General features: G+C 36.7%; 1 protein-coding gene across 5 annotated transcripts in view; it reads right to left on the bottom strand.

Moving 5' to 3' along the window:
* B3GLCT (beta 3-glucosyltransferase) overlaps window positions 1-16120 on the bottom strand; it is a 126277-nt gene that overhangs the window by 71490 nt on the left and 38667 nt on the right. For 4 of the 5 annotated variants that reach the window (XM_072719946.1, XM_072719949.1, XM_072719945.1 and 1 more), the window contains 3 exons: window positions 11075-11151; window positions 10490-10601; window positions 3137-3273 (listed from right to left, as the gene is read on the bottom strand). In XM_072719946.1, the coding sequence (XP_072576047.1) occupies window positions 3137-3273; window positions 10490-10601; window positions 11075-11151 (326 nt within the window). The remainder of the gene's footprint in view (window positions 1-3136; window positions 3274-10489; window positions 10602-11074; window positions 11152-16120) is intronic. The other variant, XM_072719948.1, reaches the window with a different exon arrangement.

Raw genomic sequence — 16120 nt, 5'->3', positions numbered from 1 at the left:
CTTTTTGCCTTAAATCAATAAGGGGAAACAAATTTAGGATGAACTGATGCTGTATGTGGTTTCAGGAGGCTGTGTACTAAGCATGAGAGATTGAGAACCAGCATCTTCAACAACAGGATTGTTTTTGCTTGCAGAAAAAGGGAGGAGAAGCACAGAGAAGACCATGGATATTAATTAACTACAAACATTGTGCAGTTTGTTGGCAATCATTCAGTGTTACGAAATCAGATGACACTGAATGCAGAAGGTTAACTGGTGCCTTATTCCTCTATCATGCCAGAGTTATGGGTGAACTGCTGGAAATTTTTTAAACTTATACAAAAGATTAGTCTTTTGGCCCCAATTCCCATATGAAGTTCCTTACATACCATACCACAATGACATGAAGCCCTCAGTCCTCTCCCATATCTCAGTAGAAAATATTGCTAAGCTTGACCATAAAGACAGTAAGCAGCACTTATCAATAGATGTTTTCAATGACTTCGTAAAGATGACAAGAAGAGAGGCATGTGCTGGTGTAACATCTCTGGAACACCAAGTCATCCATAACACAGTCTCCCCTCAGTAAGACGAATACCTTGGCTAGTACAGAAACTGCAGCCCCAATTCACAAAGCCCCTGGCAGTTAGTCATACAGTGAACATGAGGTAGTTATAAGACAAGCATAAGCCAGAGCCAACAGAACCTGCCAGAACTTTGGCTGCCTCTCCAGCTTATAAGCCGTGAAGCCAGAAGGCAGAATTCACAGACCCAAGAGGTTTTGTAGAAGAGAACTGCCTGTCTGCCAAGCAATGAGTTAGGCTACACTGTCCTTTAAGTGGATGCTAGGAGTCAAAGATCTGTCCAACACAGATTACTTCCATCCACTTGGTTTTAAAGTCAAAAGGAAAGCAATAATTAAGTTCCTTATCACACTGAACTCAGTAAAAGGTGAATTGTATCCAGCATTAGGGAGCCTCCAAGGTCTTTGCTGGATGCGAGATGGAAAAAGTGAAACTTTCTAAACTACAGGATTTGTTTCCTGGATGAGTGGCCTCCTATATCAGAAGGGAAGAATGGAGAAAGGGGTTATGCTGGCTTCAGAGAGACAGTTATATTCCAGGCTTACTGAATGGGGTCTTTGCAGCTCCGTGGGTTTCTCTTCCACCTTGGGAGAAGAAGGTGGGACCTGTGCTCAGAGTACTGCACAAGACAAATTATAGCTGTACCTGTCCCTCTATCAAGGGACTTGTTTCTCCAGAAAATGGAAGACAAGTAGACTTAGGAAGAGCTTATAACCCCCAAGTCAGAGAAACCAGAACCGCCAGAACTTCTGTAGAGAAGTGAGCTCACATAATTCCAGGCTATGAAGACCAGAGGAAGGCTACTGCCAGGGTGAGAATCTGTAAGGCACAAGGAACAACCCAGGGCTGGGATGTGCCACTCATGGCTCTGGAGAGTCCAGACAGAACAGAGGTAGCTGAACTGGGCCCAAACATAAGGCTTCTGGACATAATGGGAAGAGAGCGTCCTGGGGGCTCCTGGTCTTCAAGCTGCAGCAAACCCAAGCTTAATTAATTTGAGAATAAAGATGACCCTGGGCTACTGAAACAGAATTATCTTCCCTTCACTCCAGCAGAGCAGAGCCAGGCAAATCAGTGTAGGGTAAGAAGGGAATAACAACTCTCTCTTCTAGTTCCCCTTCCCCTCCTGCCCAACCCTTCCAAGAATGGAGCAGAGAGAGTGTGTGGCCCTCCTAGGCATGTCTGGCATAGGCTGGGGGCAGGGCATCCCTGCCTGGTATTCTCAGGATGGGTCCATGGGTCCAACACACATTTTAGTTGGAGATAACAGAATCCACTCTGGCCAGTTCAAGCACAAAGTAGACTCATTAATACATATAATATCTCACAGATTACTGGAAAATCAGAATAAAGATATTATAGGCTAAGACTCCAAGGACAACCTCCAGATTTATACTACAGAAATGGGTAGCTGAGGAGCTGTGGCCTCTGCCATCATCAGGAAGCTATTCTCAGCTGCCAGCCTCCAAATGACCCCTCATCTAATATGACCTCTCAAGTCAAATGGACCAGCATATGTTGTCCTTTCTCCATATAACTCAGTTCCCAAAAACGATTTTCCACAGTGCATCAACCTGTTAGAGCTTACCTTATGTAGCTGCTGTCTACTGGGAAGGAAGGCTACACAACATGGAGGTGTTATTGTTTTCCTTTTCTGGATTCTACATTGGGAAGCAGGGTCTTACATTGTAAAAACTTTCAAATGTCAAAGGAGTAGTCAATAAGTGTTGGCCAGTCACAAAGGACAAGGTACGACTATGCTGTATTTCTACAATCGGCTATAAAGTTTCTCAAGACTCAAAACCCTAGAAACAGTGTATCTAATGTAATAAATAACAGAAGCCCTTCCATCTCTGATGATATAAAGGCCACAAATGTTTTATCAACTTTCCATTCCCTAAAGAAAAAAAAAACATAATAATTAACCTGAAGCATTTGAATTAAGAGTCTGTCAACAATCATATTTCTCCTGAATTACAACTTAATTACCTTTACTTTTCACATTGAAAAAAGCATTATTGCAATTATACACACAAATAGCTAGGTATGGATATCTACAGAGACTCTGGTAACTGTCCTTCTTGTCTGGCCTCTGTTGAAACATATACATCAACATACATAATTTGCCATCAACTCCCACCCTGGACATGTTTACTGATTCATTTTCTTGCTGATGATCAAAGGCATACTTATAGCTAACTAGATCCATTAATAATAGTAATAACACCTCTGGAGGTAGAGTTCTCAGAGTACTTATATGCTCTCCCATTGGGCCCCCAATTTCTTATTCACTGTATTGCAGGCGAGGAAAAGAAAATAAAGAATGGTTGAGTAATCTGTCTGAGGAAACTAGTAAGTGACAGAGCAGAACCAAGAATCTCAGATATCGACTCCTGCTCCAGGTCTTCCCACTCTACCACACACTGCCTCCAGCAGCAAAGCTCACTTGAGATCCATCAATTACCGTACTCCGTGAAATAAACGTTGACCTGTATGTGCATGCGCGTGCGCGCGCGCGCGCACACACACACACACATACACACACACACACAAAGTCTATAATAAATTCTTACTTGTTTACAAGTGGAATACTAAGGGCCCAGCCAGCAGCAAAGTCTGGATATTTAAAAATTGTAGGATTTTCAGAAAAGGCATAATGGTGAATTATTGTAGATTCTTCATCATGTAATGCTTTTCCTAAAAACCATTCCTGTTAAATAAAGATATAAAATGTCACTCTCTTATGAAGAAGACGTGATCTCACACACACAACACACACACACACACACACACACTGGAATATCACTTCACCATCAAAAAAATGAAATCTTACCATTTGCAACAACCTGGATGGAACTAGAGGGTATTATGCTAAGTAAAATAAATCAATCAGAGAAAGACAATTTTATTATTTCACTCATATGTGGAATTTAAGAAACAAAACAGAAGATCATAGGAGACGGGGGGGCGGAAAATAAGACAAAATTAGAGAGGGAGACAGACCATAAGAGACTCTTAACTATAAGAAACAAACTGGGGAAAAAAAAATAATTAAATAAATAAATAAGTAAAATAAATAAATAAATAAATAAACAAACAAACAGAAACAAACTGGGGTTGCTGGAGAGGTGGGTGTAGGGGATGAGGTAACTGGGTAATGGACATTAAGGAGGGCATGTGATGTGATAAACACTGAGTGTGGGCAGCCCCGGTGGTCCAGCGGTTTAGCACCACCTTCAGCCCAGGGTGTGATCCTGGAGACCTGGAATCGAGTCCTGTGTCAGGCTCCCTGCATGGAGCCTGCTTCTCCCTCTGCCTGTGTCTCTGTCTCTCTCTGTCTCTGTGTCTCTCATGAATAAATAAATAAAAAATATTTAAAAATAAATAAATAAATAAACACCGATGAATCACTCAGTGGCACTCTACCTCTGAAATGAATAATACACTATATGTTAATTAATTGAATTTAAATAAAATAAATAAAAGTAAAATGTATTTTAAATGTATATCCAAAAAAATAAAAACTGAAAATAAATAAATGTCACTTTCTTTAAAAAGCCATTTCACATATGACCCAAAACAAAGTCATATCATTAATTTTAGCTAATTAAGTACTCTGGGTGATATAGAATTAGCATGGGTTATTACTTTCTAAAGAATTTTAACAAAAACATAATTAATGCTCTATGATAATGAATATGACATAATCTTTACAAAGAGAGTAAATTAGTTTATCAACAAGATGAGTAAAATATTAGTCATCATTATGCCATACACATATAAAAGTGTATTTTACAGAAAATTCCATACCAAAATGCTATTAAGGCAAAGAAAACAAGTGTTCCTTTATGCCCTACTGAGGTTTACAAAGGAGAATCTGAAAAATTCTTTCCAGAATTAGTGTCTATCTTATTCATTTATTCATTCATTCGATTAACATTTATTATTGTTATCAATTCACATTTGACATTTATCCCACACCAGGTGGGAACGCAGCTTACATAACAGCAGGGAAATAGAAAATCAGTAAAGTAGGGTCAGATGGTGACTGCAATATGCTAGGATAAAAATAAAACCAAGTGCCTGGGGACTTCCCTGGAAAGAGAGAGAAACCTCTCGTGAGCTAACAACTGAACTGAGAATAAACAATACCAAGGAGACAGCTAGGTACAAATCTGGGGAAGAGCCATCAAGGCAGTTACTACAAAGTCCCAAGGTGAAAACAAGCTTGATACATTTGATGAAAAAAGAAGTCCAATGAGGTAGAATATACTGGATATGGGGAAACATGGTATAAAAGAGACAGACAGGAGACGGCCCAGGGTGGATTTCAGATGCCAGTGGGGAGCAATGTAGACTTTACTCCAAATGCAGTGGAAGACTGCCACTTCTGGCCACAACAGAATAGCCTGGATCAGAATAGCCTGGGCTCTCCCCCTGAGAACAAGCACTAAAGCTGGAGAAAAATACTTAAACCAAATAATTAAGGGCATCAGAAAACAAAAACAAATAGTAGATGAGGGCAAATATCCAAGAGAGAAGAGAAGCCCATCTATGAGAACACTGTAATCACCTCCTTTTACCTTCAAGGAATTTACCAGTTGTTCCCATAGCAGAGAATGGCACACCACAGAAAGCAGCATCTGGGACTCCACAGCCTTGCTGGACTGAGAGAAGGGTTGGAGCTGGAGGCTGCCAAGAAGATATTTAAGGATTTAAGAGGCTTAGAAGAATCCAGATTTAAGAGGATCCAGAAAAGTGAGCCCCAAATCCTGCATGTGATTTCTTTTCAACTCCTAGCCTGGGAAGGAAAAAAAATAGAAAAGAATCAAGAACCAAGTGGAAAGGAGCAGGAGAGAGGCTAACTGCTGACCAAAGTCTTCAGCAGGGGTACTGGGGAGCCCAAGGCCCATGTACAGGGTCTGCTGGAAGAAAGGGGTCTAGAAGTAAGGGCAGTCTGTAAATAAACCTACCTAAACAAGGTCTACAATTTAGAAGAATATTAAATCCTCCTGTAGGCACTGATATCATCCACAACCTCTTTGATTTTTTCATGTAAACTATCTGGCATTTAGCAAAAAATTACCAGGCATGCCAAGAAACAGCACCAGAACAAAGGCAAAGAGAAAAATGAGAAATAGAAAGAGATACACAGATAAGTACTGCAGTTATTAAAAAAATAAGTAGAATTCATATATTTAAGGAAATTGGTAAAAAGATGAAGAATTTTATCAAAGATCTATAAAAATAAAAAAAGTCAAATGGAAATTATAAAACTGACCAATGTGATAACCAAACTTAGGAATTCAATAGGATATTAGGCACAGAACAAGGAAAGCTAAGTGACTTGGAAGGTAGTAAGTCAGTAAACACTATTGTGTGATACACACACACACAAAAAAAGAAAACAAAAGGAGGAAAATTGAGAAAAGAGCACTAAAGCAATATGAGAAACAGTGAGAATCAGGTCTAAAACATATGAAATTAGGAGGCCAGAATAGGAAGAGAAAGAGAATGGAACTGAATCAACATTTGAAAAAACAGAGGCTTAGAATCTTCCAGAACTAACAAAATTCACCAAGCCATAGATTCAAAAAGCTCTATAAATACCAATAAAGTACAGAGGAAACCACATAGCGGCATATGTTGGTTGAAAAGACCAAAGACAAAGACAAAGAAAATCTTAACAGTAGCTTTAGGGGAGAGGGGTGTACACATTTCTTTTAAAGGAATTAAAATAAGACATATGGTTGGATTTTCAATGGAAACAATAGAATGTAAAAGGCAATGGAACTAATTAAGTACTCTGGGTGATATAGAATTAGCATGGGTTATTACTTTCTAAAGAATTTTAACAAAAACATTTTAACTACAGTGACAGAAGAAAATCACTGCCAACCTAAAATGCTGAATCTAGTGAAACTATCTTAGTTGCAATGGGAAACCAGTGGAAGTTTCTGAACAGATGAGTGGTATGATTTGAATTACCAAGAGGCTAGATTACTAGGATGGCAAGAGTAGAAACCAAGAGACCAGCAAGGAGACGACTCTAATAATTGTCAAGGCAAGAGATGATGGTAGCCTGGACCAGAGAGGCAGTAATAAACATGGAGAGAGGATGGAAGAAGGTATATTTTGGAGGTGGAGTCAATGATATATGCCAACATAGGACTGAGAGAAAAAGAAGAATCAATCATGAGTCGTAGGTTTTTTTTCTCTGAGCAACTGGATAGACCGTGCTGCCATTTCTGAGATGAAGAAGACTAATGATGAGAGAGGTTTGAAAGGCGCATTAAGAGTTCAGTCTTGTATATGTTGAATGTGGGGTTCTGATTAGACAAGTAGAGGTATGGAGTAAGCCATCTGGTACAGGAGTAGGGAGCACATGGCTCACTCCCTGGGTTCCTTCATACTCTGCTCAAAAGTGACCTGATACCCTGTACAGAATAGTAAGCCCACCCCCAATCTATCCCTTATCCCTCTCATTCTTTTTGTGCTCCACTCTTACTACCATCAGACACTGTTTGCATTTTTGCTCCTTGCCTATCTCCCCTGTCACGAGAACATCCCCCTCCTTATGAGGGAAACTGTCCATTTTGCTCAATGCTATATCCCCACCAGAATAACTAACATGTAATAAGTGCTCACTAGTTAAATGAATGGAGCAAGCCCAGGAGAGCTTCAAATGGCAACCATCCTGTTAGAGAAGTTTCTCTAATAAGTAATTTCAATCAAGCTTCCTAAATTCTAAAAGTTTTGCATATTTTCTCTGTTATCCAACCATCACCAACAAACTCCCTCTTCCTGATCAGAAAATAAAAAAACAGGCAGGACAACATATTCTCTCTTCTGATTGTGAAATTGTCCCAAATACCTCCCAGACCCTTGGTTTTGGTCAATTCACCAAGAGGTCATAACTGAACCTGTGTGCAACCCATCAATACAACTGTACACTTAGGGTATAGAGCTACATCATAATTCTCTTGATATTTTATGGATATTTTAAATCATCACTGGGCAAGGGGGATAATTATAAGGTAAATGGCTTTGGCTTAAGAGAGAAATTCAAGATCTTTTTAAAAAATCAGTAAGACAGGACTTTATCAAACTGCTAAACACTACCGAATATGAAAATCATCACATTTAACATACCATATCAATATAGCTTGTTTAAAAAAATGCCTCAGGAGATTTTCAGTACATTGCTTGCTAATCCTTCACTGTTATAATTTCCTGCTGCAAACATAATTTTATGCAGTGTCCAGCTATTACCCAAGGAATAGATTGTTTAAGATTGTTAAGATTGTTTTCCAATATTTGGAGGGGAAGGGGTTATTATCTAAACTAAGGGAGAGGAATGCCTGGGTGGCTCAACGGTTGAGCGTCCGTCTGCCTTTGGCTCAGGGCATGGTCCTGGGGTCTGGAATCAAGTCCCACATCCAGCTCCCTGCAGGAAGCCTGCTTCTCTCTCTATGTTTCTGTCTCTGTCTCTGTCTCTGTCTCTCTCTCTCTCTGTGTGTGTGTCTCTCATGAATAAGTAAAATCTTTTTTTAAAAAAATAAAAATAAAAATAAAAAAATAAACTAAGGGAGAAATTTATACAAAATCTGTGGAAAGAGGCATTCCCTCATCCTTCTTAACAATTTTCTTAATATATAATAAAAGCAATTACATAATTGTAATTAAGACAATTACAATCAAGATAAACTGTAAAATAACAATTCAGACAATGTTCTACTAGTATCTTAGAATACTCTTTACTAGCACCTGTGTTTTACCTCTATTAAAATGTCAATACATTTCAGCAAATGCACACTTATATTAAAAGCATACAGTGGGGAAAAAAAAGAAAGACTTCAGCAAGATAAGAAATTTATAGAAATCACCTAGAAAGGCAGTTTAACAAAGATGACTACTTTAATAAGGATTTAAATTTTCCATGTAAAATACTGTGTAACAATGTAAATTTGCATTAGTAAGAACGACAAACTGAAGGGAAAAAAAAATCAGAATCCAAAAAAAAGATTGATATTCTAACACACTACACTATTATTATTTGAATATAGTTTATTGTATCACTATCAAAGCCAGTTTTACTTTATACCTTTTTTCTAAAATTTCAAATGGTGGGGGGCGGGGGGGAAGCACACTAGTTTGAGCTAACTTGAACATTATGTAATCTTTATTTCCTAATGCTAGTTTCAAAAGAAATAAAGCATCCTTGATATTTTTTTAAAGGTTGAGCTCAGAAAGGAGGGGAAAACATCTCATTTTACCTCTATTCAGTACTTGCTTTTCATGAACTTGCTTTGAACTTTTAAATTTATCATTCCAATTTTCATTAAAAAGCACAGTGAGTCACCATCTTCTGCAGAGAATTAGAGCTATATGGATAATGGAAAAATAATCTCCAGGTGAAATGAACACTAGAAGGAGATTAAAACTCCTACATTGTAAAAAGGATTTGGGAGTTTTTCTCAAGTCAAAAGGAAACATAACAGCCTAACAAATGTTTTACACAAAACATGGCCAAAGTACATAGATGCTGGTTAGCATCATCTGAAAAGATGGGATAAGACACATTCATAATTCTTCTCTCCTTTGAAGGATTTTTCTTTTTAACCTAACAACCTTCTCATTCAATTATATCTATATCTTTCTAGAAAGCAAAAGCATAAAGAGAAATCATAATGGACTCTTAACAGTTTTTAAAGAACATCAAAACCAGTGGCTTTGTTAAGGTAACACACTTTCCAGTATTTGAGAATGATCACTGTTGCTCAACATTATTTATCTACATCAACAAACAACCAAGCAGGCACACAGAAGCCACCTTTCCTTCCCCACCTTCTCAATAAACCTGATTTAGTTCTGGAGTGGACACCAGAATAGGGGTAGGGCAGGTGTCCAGTGGTACCTGAAAGGGCCCAAGTCTACTTATTTCAAGCTTAAAGGATTCCATATGGTGATCAGGGTATAACCTGGGCTTCTCCAAGAGAAATGAATAGCCTGATTACTCTCGACATATCTCTAGGGCATCCTCCTGAGACACGGGCTAGCCCAGCAAAAAAGCAGACATTACAGGGTTAATCAGTCATTCACAAAAACTCATTGACCACATATTAAGTGTTAAGTACTCTGTTCAGTGCTAGAAACTTAGAAATAAAAGATCCAATTGCTACATCACATCTGCCCAAAATAAAATCTGAAAATATGAAAGATAAGGATACAGAAAGTAGCACTGAACTTCTAATATGAGATGCACCACTTACCCCCACACCTCTTCAAACTTTGTTCCCTCTGCTTAAAACACTCTTTCCTATTAACTTTTACTCATCCTACAGGACTCAGATTAAAGATCACCTCCTATCGTGACCCTCAAGAGGTAAGGTTTGATGCCCTGCTATGTGCTTTGACAGCACCCTATGTTTCCCTTACTATATAAGACCTCTCACTTTTCATTGCTCCCTTAATGGTCTGTTTTATCCCTGCCATTCTGTTCCATCCACATCATCAAGATCCTTGTCTGTCCTAGCCTCTGCTATCATAGTGCTTGATAAACAGTTGGCAACCAAGAAACACTTCTCATCTAAAATAATATGTGGTTATTGTTGATAAAGAGAGACAAGCAATTTAAACTTATTTCTTAATTCTGCATTATAGCTTTTTACCTCTCTGAAATTGCTAACACATGTAAATAGACTGTCATTTAAAAATGATTCATTTTAGGTTCTATCCCTCCAAAAGCTATAAAAACCTCAAAAGGAATTATTTTAACATTGCTTCTAGATATTCAACTATTATTTCATTCTTTTTAGTTTTAAATTAAATGTTTTTATTAGATTGGAAAACCTCTTAATCAAAATTAAATCTTCTTTTAAGCCTTTCCCCCAAAGGATAAATACAGGTATTAAAACTGTATTCACCTTTGATGGGTCATATCTTCTGAGTGTTTCTAAGAGTTCTGGAATTTGTATCCTTGTTTCTTCTTCACAGAAGAAAATCCATGATGAATTTCTGCTATATGTTACAGAAAAGCTGACAAAGAGAAACAGGTTATAGTAATCACTTCTGTAAAATGATTTTATAATAAGGTTTAAAACTGACAGACAAGAAACAGATGAAAGACATAGAAGATTGTAAGAAATCTAGATTAATTTCCCCTACATTTTTCTTCAATGGATAGTTTCAGATTATGGGAAAGCAAGATATTAATGGTTTAAAAAACAATTAGTGTTCTTAAAGTTAATTCTCTCCATAATGACACCAGTCCCAAAAAGTAGATTATTTTCAAATATAAATATCAAACCTATCAACATTTTAGCTTTTAAGAAAGCAACATATTTAAAAATAGAAGCCATTCATGATTAAAAGAATCAAGAAATTTGGGTAATGTAGTAATCATAAAAACAGAGTTCAAATTTACTTATTGACTCTTAGTAAGAAAGGTAGGGAACAGAGAAGTGTTCAGGTAGAAACATCAAAATTCACACATTTCAAATTAAACATACTGTGGTAACAGTGGAAGTATCGTCCATGCACCTTCCTGCTTAGACAGCTGATGAAGAAGGAGGACTCTAGGGAGTTCCTAAAGAAACATTATCAAAGGGGAGAAATAAATAAAAATACAATACGATCACTTCAATTAAAGAAAAAAAAAGGACTCAATTTTTAAATGCAGGTATTTTCAGAGACCTGGCATTTTACTCTCCTAACTACTCTCTTTTTCCTTCTCAGGAGCTACTATAAATGTGGGATGTTGGCTGAATCCACAGAATCTCTGTATCACCCAGGCATGAAACAGTACTGAGGGCCTCCAAGAATGGCCTTCGGTGATACCAGTAGATGACCTGAAATTTGCAGACTTGCAAAGGTGATATGAAAGGAAGAGCCCAGAAGTAGTCAGAGATAATGCAGAGGCACAGAAACAACTTTCACTGTTTACACACCACAGGTAGCAGATGGAAAATAAAACACTTCAGCTAAACAAGAGGGTATATAGAATGTCTAATTTATCTCCTGTAAAAAGAAATTTAAGTGCCCTTAAAAAACTAAAACACTATAGTAATGAAGAGTTTCGGTTCTAAATACTAGAAATATAACCCTTAGGTATTCAAACAATGATAGTAATAATAGAAATTCAAAATTTATAAATATAGGATGAACTAATATTCAAAAATAATACACATCTATAGTTAAATAAATATGCATACATATACACAAAGAGAGAGATTAATATGTTTAAGGCTATGAATGTTAGCTTTGAAGCACTATTCAAATATTATATATTCATATATTTCACATTATTACAAGCCCAGAGTCAGATATATTGTAATATGCTTGAATATCACCCTAACAAACTTTAGTATATTCTGTGTTTTATTCTATTTCTTGGTAACTGATGCAGACAAAAGACATTAAGAATAAGTGCCTAAATATCTGAACCATTACTATACTAATGTAGATTACATACCAGCCTTTAAGTTTGTATAAGCTCATTATTTCAGGAGAATGGTTTTCAATATAAATCTTGGGAACTATCAAATAAAGCCTCATGTCTTTATTTTATGTAGTATTTAACTTTCATGTATAAATATGAAATGCAAGAATAATCAAAGGTTAAATCAGACTAACAGTATGACACGTCAAAGAGAAAAAAAGCTGAAAGGCTGAATTAACAGTTAGTTACTCGGTATACTCAATATAATTCCAGGCTTTCTTGCTGTTGACTATGAATTATGCAGTAATTTTCACTGACTTTTAAGAAATGGCTATATATATATATACATATATATATGTATCTGTGTATATATACATACATAGATACATGTATATTCATAAGGGATTATATGAGAACAAAACACGTGTGAAGAAAACTAATAATATTAACAAAATTCATGTATGAAGAAAACTAATAATATTAATAGTTGCATAAAATTTTCAAATAATTATGGCACGCTAATATGAACTAGCTAGAAATGAAACATAGCAAAATACTTTAAAAGGTTTTACAAGAAAATAAGTAAGAGGTGCCTGGGTGACTCAGTCCATTGAGCATCTGACTCTTGATTTCAGCTCAGGTCTTGATCTCAGGTTTGTGAGTTGAAGCCTTGCACTGGGCTCCACACTGGGTGCTGGGCATGGGGACTACTTAAAAAAAAAAAAATGACCTATTCTGTAACAATTGAAAGTATAATAATGAAGACTTTGTAACCATGGAAATGTCTTTATGTTAAGTGGAAAAACACATGATTCCCAATTTGTAAAATTCATATATGAACAGAGACTGGAAAGAAACCAGAAAAATGAAAATATTTATGTCAAGATGACCAAAGTATTATATCTATGCTTTTAAAATTCTTTAATGTAGTTAAAACATTTAGTTTTAAAACAGTTTAGTTTTAAAGCTTCTTGCAGAAAAATAAATAGACTTCAGAATTCTTCTTCCATACAAATCCTACCCTTCCTGGCTGTAAGAAGTATGTAAGTGATGTCAACAGGTATCACAGAAAGGCTGTGAGGGCACCTTCCTGGCAAGGATGCCAAGACACACTTAATGAATAACTTGTCAGGACAATAAAAGTAAAAAGGCAAAGTCTTAGCACAAAGGAGTTAAATTCTAGTCTAAAATAAACTCTGTGGATTACTAAGGAATTATAATCATCCCTATCTCCATTCCTTTCTGTTTACTAAATCATATGCCTGGGTTTCATATTTGCTTCAGTCAGTGAACACAAAACGGCAATCAAGTTTTCTGTACCCATTTATCTCCAAATAGAAACATTTCAAAACTAGTGGGCTGTGTTGATAACTATCTCCAAAGGTGTGTGAATACCTTTATCTCAAAAATATGCCTACCTTGGCATTCAAAACCTGGTCTTAAAAAAAAAAAAAAAAAACAAACCTGGTCTTAACTCTTGATTAACCCAAGGTCATTTCATTGTAGATAAATTTTCATCCCCTAATACTCAAAAAGGCCGAAGAGCTTTTATTCTTGTTTTTTATATATATGTATATATATATGTATGTGTGTATATATGTGTATTTATATACATGTGTATAAATGTACATATATACTACATATAAATAATTCATGTACATATATACTACCACTTCTAAAATAATCTAAAAGGTCACAATAAAATTTTCCATCAAACGATCTCATCTCAGTTTTTACTACTTGGAATTATATAAAATTGCTCTATCTACCACCACCAGATTTAGGCCTCCTTATAAGAGCCATTTGGAATAAAAGCTATAGTAAAGGCACCTATGCATACAGCACGGTCTGGTGGCAATCTAAATGATGCCTATTCACCCAACAATACTATTATTTCAAACTGAAAAGGTTAAGGCAAAATTCTATCAATAATGTGATCATGCCATAACAGAGGCAAGCATAAACGGGCTAAAAATACAAAGGGCTTACTATGGGCATATGACAGAAGAGGAAAAGAAAATGAATAAGTTGAACAGTAATTAAACTTTTATGTCAACTCTATTTATCTCATTGAACCAGTCTACCTTCACTTCCATCATCAGCATCTACTGATCCCTTAACAAGCACTGTGAGGTCAGAAAGCCTACTGGACATGCATTCAGTACTTCCTTTGAACACATTTTGTATCAAGGCATATGTTCACACTTAAAGCCACTAAAAATTATGAAGAATAAACACCTTCAAAATCAACACTCTAATTGGCTCCCTGGTTCTCACACAAATCCACCACCTGCATTTGGCAAAGGGGTTTGATTCCACAGCTGAGCATACAGAAGGAAAAAGTATAAATGAAAGAACCAACACTTGAACATGGATGAAGACAGATTAATATTTTAAATATCACAAATAACTTTAATTATTAGGCAAATTTGGTTTTGGATCACTTTACTCTTTGTATCTCTGTCTGGGAAGAATTCAACAAATTTAACTTCATGCTGCTGGCCTTTTTCCTTCTCTGCAGACTGTTTCCCAATACTTGTAACTTGCCTGTACCTTAATTCAAAGTATAAACCTAGCAGTATATGAGTTTATGGTCTAATTCAACCTCATCATTCAGACCAAGTACTAAATTTGAAAGCAAAAGCCAAAACATTTGTTCAGTGTGAAGTAATGGCTCTGGAAGATTCCAGTTCAACTGTGTTTCCAAATTCCAACTGTATATAAGTCTTATCCATTGAACTGAGCTCTTAGGCCAATACATGAATTATGATGAAAAGTAACATCTGTTTATTGTTATAATTTCTCCCCTAAGAAGGAAGTATATCTTATGAGGATGATGATAAAGATGTCTGATATGCTGTTTGGAACACATATCAGACAGATTTACTAGTCTAAAAATCCAGTATTCATTTATGAACCAGTAGATTACATGTGATGCTATAATAACATATCTCCCAGAAACCTGACCCTATATATTAAAATATATTTTTCCCAGATACCAGTCTCCTAATAAGAGAAAGCTATTACCTCATTATTTATAACATTTATTTTTATTAACTATTTACCTTGAAATACGCTAAGTACATTTTTATAGTACATATAAATCTGTTTTAACTAATCATTCATTCATTCATGAAAGGCCATACAGCTCAGTGTTTAAGGATCTGATTTCTGGAGCCAAGGTACTTGTATCAGAATCCTTACTCTGGGGGTGCCCTGGGTAGCTCAGTCGGTTAAGCATCCAACTCTTGATCTCTGCTCAGGTCTTGATCTCAGGCTCATGAGTTCAAGCCCCACAATGGGCTCCATGCTGGGTGTGGAGCCTACTTTAAAAAAAAAAAAGAACCCTCACTCTGGCTCCTCTGAGCCATGCAAACTTGAGCAAGTTCCTTGCTGTCTTTGGCTGTTACTATCTCATCTCTAATGTGGGGACAACATTAGCCCTGGGGATCGAGAAAGCCAGTACATGCCACACATTTGGCACATGCTACACATGTGATGGTTATTAAGATCAGTACTGATCTTACAGTGTTTATTGAGCAACTACTGTGTCATAGGCACTGTTCTAAGAACACAGTAAACAGCTGTAGAAAGACAGGGCTGCATCCCTGCCGTCTTGGATCTCACGTTCCAATTAAGGAGAAAGGCAAGAAGCAAATAAATCCAGAATATCATGTCGGGGATACATGGTATAAAAAAAAATGAAGCCAGGTAAATGGATAGAGAGAAGAGGCCACAGGAACCACTTCTGCACAACAGCTGCAGCACCAAAGCCCAATCTGTGTGTCAGAAGGCAGCAGCCAGACAGCAGAGGCTCTGGAGCCCACTGGCACCAAGGTGCATGGTATTGCACTACTTATCAGTGATGCCAGCATGAGCATTTTTTTTTTACAATGCAAAGTATTTTATTTTTCAACGTCTAAATTTGAAAACAAAATAGCCTAGGTTAAATAATATAGTTTTCCAAAGCTGAATGTGCTCATTTGGAGCTCAGTTTTTCTGCTTGCAGTACAAAACAACTTCCTAAAACTCCTAGGCAGGAACACTACTGTTTTGATGATCTGTGATTAGATGAACTGATCAATCTCAGTTGGTAATATCCTTTTTTTTCTCCTTG

Source organism: Vulpes vulpes, chromosome 9 (genome assembly GCF_048418805.1).
Source record: "Vulpes vulpes isolate BD-2025 chromosome 9, VulVul3, whole genome shotgun sequence".
NCBI lineage: Eukaryota > Metazoa > Chordata > Mammalia > Carnivora > Canidae > Vulpes > Vulpes vulpes.
The sequence above is the reverse complement of the archived record's forward strand: the minus strand, read 5'-3'. Positions and strand labels throughout refer to the sequence as shown.